Consider the following 6,000-nt stretch of genomic DNA (forward strand, 5'->3'; position numbering starts at 1 on the left):
TTTTTTTTTAATATTAGACTTCTCCTCTTCTTTTTTTTTTAATTTTTAATTTCTTTAAAAGATTTTATTTATTTATTTGACAGAGAGAGACCAGCGAGAGAGGGAACACAAGCAGGGGGAGTGGGAGAGGGAGAAGCAGGCTCCCTGCGGAGCAGGGAGCCCAATGTGGGGCTAGATCCCAGGACCCCGGGATCATGACCTGAGCCGAAGGCAGACGCTTAATGACTGAGCCACCCAGGGACCCCAGTGACCATACTTTTTTATTACCACCAGCAATATGAAGGTTCCAGCTTCTCCACATTCTTTTTTTCTTTTTAAAGATTTTATTTTTTTGACAGAGAGAGACACAGCAAGAGAGGGAACACCAGCAGGGGGAGTGGGAGAGGGAGAAGCAGGCTTCCCGCCAAGGAGGGAGCCCAAAGCGGGGCTCAGTCCGAGGACCCTGGGATCATGACCTGAGCTGAAAGCAGATGCTTAACTGACTGAGCCACCCAGGTGCCCCCTTCTCCACATCTTACTGACACTTGTTATTATCCTTCTTTATGATAATATTCTAGTGCTATGAGGTGGATGTCATTGCAGTTTTGATTTGCATTTCCCTGATGTCTAGTGATGTTGAGCATCTTTTCATGTGCTTATTGTCCATTTATATATCTTTTTTTGGTAAAATGTCTATTCAAATCCTTTGCTTATTTTGGAGTTATTTGTGTTTTTATTATTGAGTTATGAGTTTTTTATGTAGGGGCGCCTGGGTGGCTCAGTTGGTGAAGCATCTGCCTTCGGCTCAGGTCATGATCTCAGGGTTCTGGGCTCGAGCCCCAAGTTCGGCTCCCTGCTCAGCGAGAGCCTGCCTCTCCCTCTCCCAGCTTGTGCTCTCTCTTGCTATCTCTGTCACTGTCTCTCTCTCAAATAAACAAATAAAATCTTAAAAAGAAAAGGGTTCTTTGTGTATTCTAGATACAAATCTATTACTATATTTGCAAATATTTTCTGCCATTCAGCGAGGTTTTCTTTTTTTTCCCCTATATTAATAATGTCCTTTGATGTACACAAGTTTTAAATTTTTTAAAATTCGGGTATAATTGACCTATAACATTATGTTAATTATAGTTGTACAATATGATGATTTGATATTTGCATACATTGCAAAATGATCACCACAATAAGTCTAGTTAACATTAGTCACCATACATAGTTACAAAATTTGTTTTTTCTTGTGATGAGAATGTTTAAGATTTGCTCTCGGCAACTTTCTTTTTCTTTTTTTTTAAAGATTTTATTTATTTATTTGAGAGAGAGAGAATGAGAGATAGCACGAGAGGGAAGAGGGTCAGAGGGAGAAGCAGACTTCCCGCTGAGCAGGGAGCCTGATGTGGGACTCGATCCTGGGACTCCAGGATCATGACCTGAGCCGAAGGCAGCCGCTTAACCAACTGAGCCACCCAGGTGCCCCCACTCTTTTGGCAACTTTCGAGTATGCAGTACAGTTAATATTAACTGGGGTTGTTATGCTGTACATTACTTCCCCATGACTTTATTTTATAACTGGAAGTTTGTACCTTTTGATTTCCTTCTTTTTTATGTCTGAATAATATTCCATTGTATATTTTACCACATTTTCTTCATTCATTCATTCATCAGTAGAATCATACGTTATTTCCATTTCTTTTTTTTTTTTTAAGTAATCTCTATGCCCAATGTGGGGCTCAAACTCATGACCCAAGATTAAGAGTTGCATGCTCTACTGACAGCCAACCAGATGCCCATAAGTGGTTTCCATTTCCTGGCTATTGCAAATACTGCAGTTAACCTGGGGGCGCGTGTATCTTTCCAAGTTAGTGTTTTTATTTTCTGAAGATAAATACCCAGAAGTGGAGTTAGTAGATCATATGGTATTTCTAGTTTTGCCTTTTTGAGGAACCTCCATATTGCTTTATATAGTGGCTGCACTAATTTACATTCCCGCCAACAGTGCACAAGAGTTCCCTTTAGTCCACATCCTCACTAACACTTATTTCTTGTCTTTTTGATAACAATCATTCTAACACGTATGGGGGATATCTCATTGTGGTTTTGATTTGCATTTCCCTGGTAATTAATGATGTTGTGCATTTTTTTCATATATCTGTTGGCCATCTTTTTTGGAAAAGTGTCTATTGAGATTCTTTTCCCATTTATAATCAGATTGTGTTTTTGCTATTGAGTTGTGTGAGTTCATTATGTTTTGGCTATTAACTCCTTCTCAGATAGTATGTATGATTTGTAAATATTTTCTCCGATTTAGTAGGTTACCTTTTCATTTTGATAGTTTTCTTTGCTGTGCAGAAGCTTTTTAGTTTGATGTAGTGCCACTTATTCATTTTTTATTTTTCTGCTTTACTTTTAGTCTTAAATCCAAAAAATTATTGCTAAGACCTCTATTAAGGAGCTTATTGCCCATGTTTTCTTCTAGAAATTTTATAATTTTTGGTCTTACATTCAAGTCTTTAATCCATTTTGAGTGAATTTTTGTGTATGGTGTAAGATAGGGGTCCAGTTTCATTTTTTTGCATGTGGCTGTCCAGTTTTCCCAGCCCTATTTATTGAAGAGACTGCTCTTTCCCTGTTGTTTGTTCTTGGCCCCTTTGTTGTAAATTAATTGACCATATATATGTGGTTTTATTTCTGGGCTATCAGTTCTGTTCTAATGATCTACATGTTTGTTTTCATGTCTGTACCATACTGTTTTGATTATTATAGCTTTGTAATGTAGTTTGAAACCAAGATGTGTGACATCTCCAGCATTGTGCTTTCTCAGGATTGCTTTGACTCTTTGGGGTCTTTTTTGGTTCCATATAAAGTTGAGGATTGTTCTATTTTTGTGAGAAATGTCATTGGAATTTTGATAGGCATTGCATTGAATCTGTATATTACTTTGGGTAGTGTGAACATTTTAACAATATTATACAAATATGTACAGAATATTCCATCCCAAAACAACAGAATACAATTTCTTTCTTCTTTCTTTCTTTCTTTCTTTTTCTTTCTTTCTTTCTTTCTTTCTTTCTTTCTTTCTTTCTTTCTTTCTTTCTTTCTTTCTTTCTTTCTTCCTTCCTTCCTTCCTTCCTTCCTTCCTTCCTTCCTTCCTTCCTTCCTTCCTTCTTTCTTTTTTTCTTTCTTTCTTTCTTTCTTTCTTTCTTTCTTTCTTTCTTTCTTTCTTTCTTTCTTTCTTTCTTTCTTTCTTTCTTTCTTTCTTTCTTTCTTTCTTTCTTTCTTTCTTTCTTTCTTTCTTTCTTTCTTTCAAGATTTTATTTATTTGACAGAGAGAGACACAGTGAGGGAGGGAACACAAGCAGGGGGAGTGGGAGAGGGAGTAGCAGGCTTCCCGCTGAGCAGGGAGCCCAATGCGGGGCTTGATCCCAGGACCCTGGGATCATGACCTGAGCTGAAGGCAGACACTTAAAGACTGAGCCGCCCAGGTGCCCCCAGAATACACTTTCTTCTCAATTACACATGGAATACTCTTCAGGATAGTTCATATGTTAGGCCACAAAACAAATTTTAAAAACTTAAGAAGACTGAAATAATATCAAGCATCTTTTTCAACCATAGTGCTATAAAAGTAGATATAAATTGCAGGTACGAAAGTGGAAAACTCACTAATTTGTGGAACGTAAACAACGTGCTACTGAACAACCAATGGGCAAAATAAGAAATCAAAAGAGAAATTAAAAAAAAAAAAACAGACTTTAAGGAAGTGAAAATGGAAATAGAACACACCATAACTTATAAGATGCAACAGAAGTAGGTATAAGAGGAAAGTTCATGGCAATAAATGCTTACATCAAAAGAAGAAAAATCTTTTTTTTTTTTAAGATTTTATTTATTTATTTGACAGAGAGAGACACAGCGAGAGAGGGAACACAAGCGGGGGGAGTGGGGGAGGGAGAAGTAGGCTCCCCGCAGAGCAGGGAGCCTGATGTGGGACTCAATCCCAGGACCCTGGGATCCTGACCTGTGCCCAAGGCAGACACTTAATGACTGAGCCACCCAGGCACCCAAGAGAAGAAAAATCTTAATCTAATTTTACATCTCAAGGAACTAGAAAAAGAACAAGTGAAGCCTAAACTTAGTAGAAGGAAGGAAATAACAAAGATCAAAGCAAAAAAGAAAGAGAACTGGTTCTTTGAAAAGATAAAATAAAATTGACAAATCTTGAGTTAGACTCACCAAGTATAAAAGAGAAAAGACTCAAATAAAATCAGAAGTAAAAGAGGAGAAGTTACAACTGATACCACAGAAATACAAAGGATCCTAAGAGACCATATGAACAAATGTATGCCAACAAATTGGAAAAATGGATAATTTCCTAGAAACATACAACCTACCAAGACTGAAACTTAAAGAAATAGAAAATCTGAACAGACTAATTACTAGTAAGATTGAATTAATAGTTAAAACCTCTTCCAAAACAAAAGTCCAGGACCAGACAGTCTCATGGGTAAATTCTGCCAACATTTAAAGAATTAATACCAGTTATTCTCAAATTATTCCAAAATAAGGAAAAGAAGGGAACACTTCCAAACTCATTTTATGAGGCCAACATCACCCTGATATCAAAACCAGACAAGGATGCCAGAAGAAAAGAAAATTGCTGGCCTGTATCCCTGATGCACGTAGATGCAAAATCCTCAACAAAATATTAGCAAGCCAACTTCAACTCTCAGTAGATGCAGAAAAAGCATTAGACAAAAAAATTCAACATCTGTTTATGATAAAAACTCTCAACAAACAGGGTATAGAGGAAATATACCTCAACATAGCAAAGGCCATAGATGACAGACCCACAGCTAACATTATACTCAGCAATGAAAAACTGGAAGCTTTTCCTTTAAGATCAGGAACAAGACGAGATGCCCATTCTTGCCACTTTGATTCAACATAGTACTGAAAGTCGTAGCCAGAGTAATTAGGCATGAAAAAGAAATAAAAGGCATCTAAATAGGAAAGGAAGAAGTAAAACTGTCACTATTTGCAGATGACATTTTTAAAAGCTTTAAGAAAGTAGAGAAATCTGGGGTGCCTGCCTGGCTCAGTTGGTAGAGCAGCCCTATGTTTATTTGGTTTCATCAAATAAATCTTAGTCAATCAGTCAAAAATAATGCTTGATTTTTTTCCCTCACTTTTAGTGTTAAGTGTTTACAAAAGTCAGTGAAGGATTCTTATCACATAATGTGTAGACCATGTGCCTGTGAACTTGAAGTTTGTGCAAAATGTGGAAAGAAAGAAGACATTGTTATTCCGTGAGTATTTTTTTTTTTAATGTTTGGGATTTATTCTTTTAGTAATTGATATGTGGATTTTCTTTTGAGGAAACATCTGGCAGCTCTGAGAGTCTTAAGGTGCAGTATATCACACTGACTTAGACTTCTTTTTTCTACCTAACAGGAAAAAGTCTTAATTATTCGTTACATTTTTCTATCATTATAGTAAAAATAAAACTTCATATTTTTAGGAAATTAAAATATTTATCCATGAAGTTCACATCCATCAATCATCACAGAAGAATTTACTCATTATGCAACTACTTTTCTTGAATGGACATCATGTATTAATTTCTTTGAGCCTACTTTATTGACCACAGTATTATGATTGGTTGGATCTTGACTGAAGTTAGTCTTCAAGGATCTTTTTCTCTATACTTATTTTACGAGACTCCTATTAATCAGGAAATATAGTATAAAGTTCTTTTCAATCTACGGGTAAATAACAAAAGCCTGAGAAATAAATAGAAGTTTTTTTTTTTCATTTTTAGGTTTAATAAAGAATCAGAAAAGACAGGAAATCCTGAAAGTAATCTACGTTCCACCCATAGAAGTTGCAGAAGAAATGAAGAAGAAAGTGATGATGACTTAGATTTTGATATTGACTTAGATGACACAAAAGACAATCAAGTGAATTAATATATTAAAAGTCAGTTTGAAAATATGAAATTCTGAATGACTTTTGACTTTTGACAGT

General features: G+C 36.1%; 1 protein-coding gene across 1 annotated transcript in view; it reads left to right on the forward strand.

Moving 5' to 3' along the window:
- CUNH9orf85 (chromosome unknown C9orf85 homolog) overlaps positions 1 to 6,000 on the forward strand; it is a 67,309-nt gene extending 61,309 nt beyond the window's left edge. Inside the window, exons 3-4 of the mRNA XM_028089094.2 lie at positions 5,169 to 5,282; positions 5,795 to 6,000. Of these exons, the coding sequence (XP_027944895.1) occupies positions 5,169 to 5,282; positions 5,795 to 5,942 (262 nt within the window). The 3' untranslated portion in view covers positions 5,943 to 6,000. The remainder of the gene's footprint in view (positions 1 to 5,168; positions 5,283 to 5,794) is intronic.

Source organism: Eumetopias jubatus, unplaced genomic scaffold (genome assembly GCF_037043125.1).
Source record: "Eumetopias jubatus isolate StellerSeaLion01/CBP00866 unplaced genomic scaffold, mEumJub1_p1.0 scaffold_15, whole genome shotgun sequence".
In the NCBI taxonomy this organism is placed as follows: domain Eukaryota; kingdom Metazoa; phylum Chordata; class Mammalia; order Carnivora; family Otariidae; genus Eumetopias; species Eumetopias jubatus.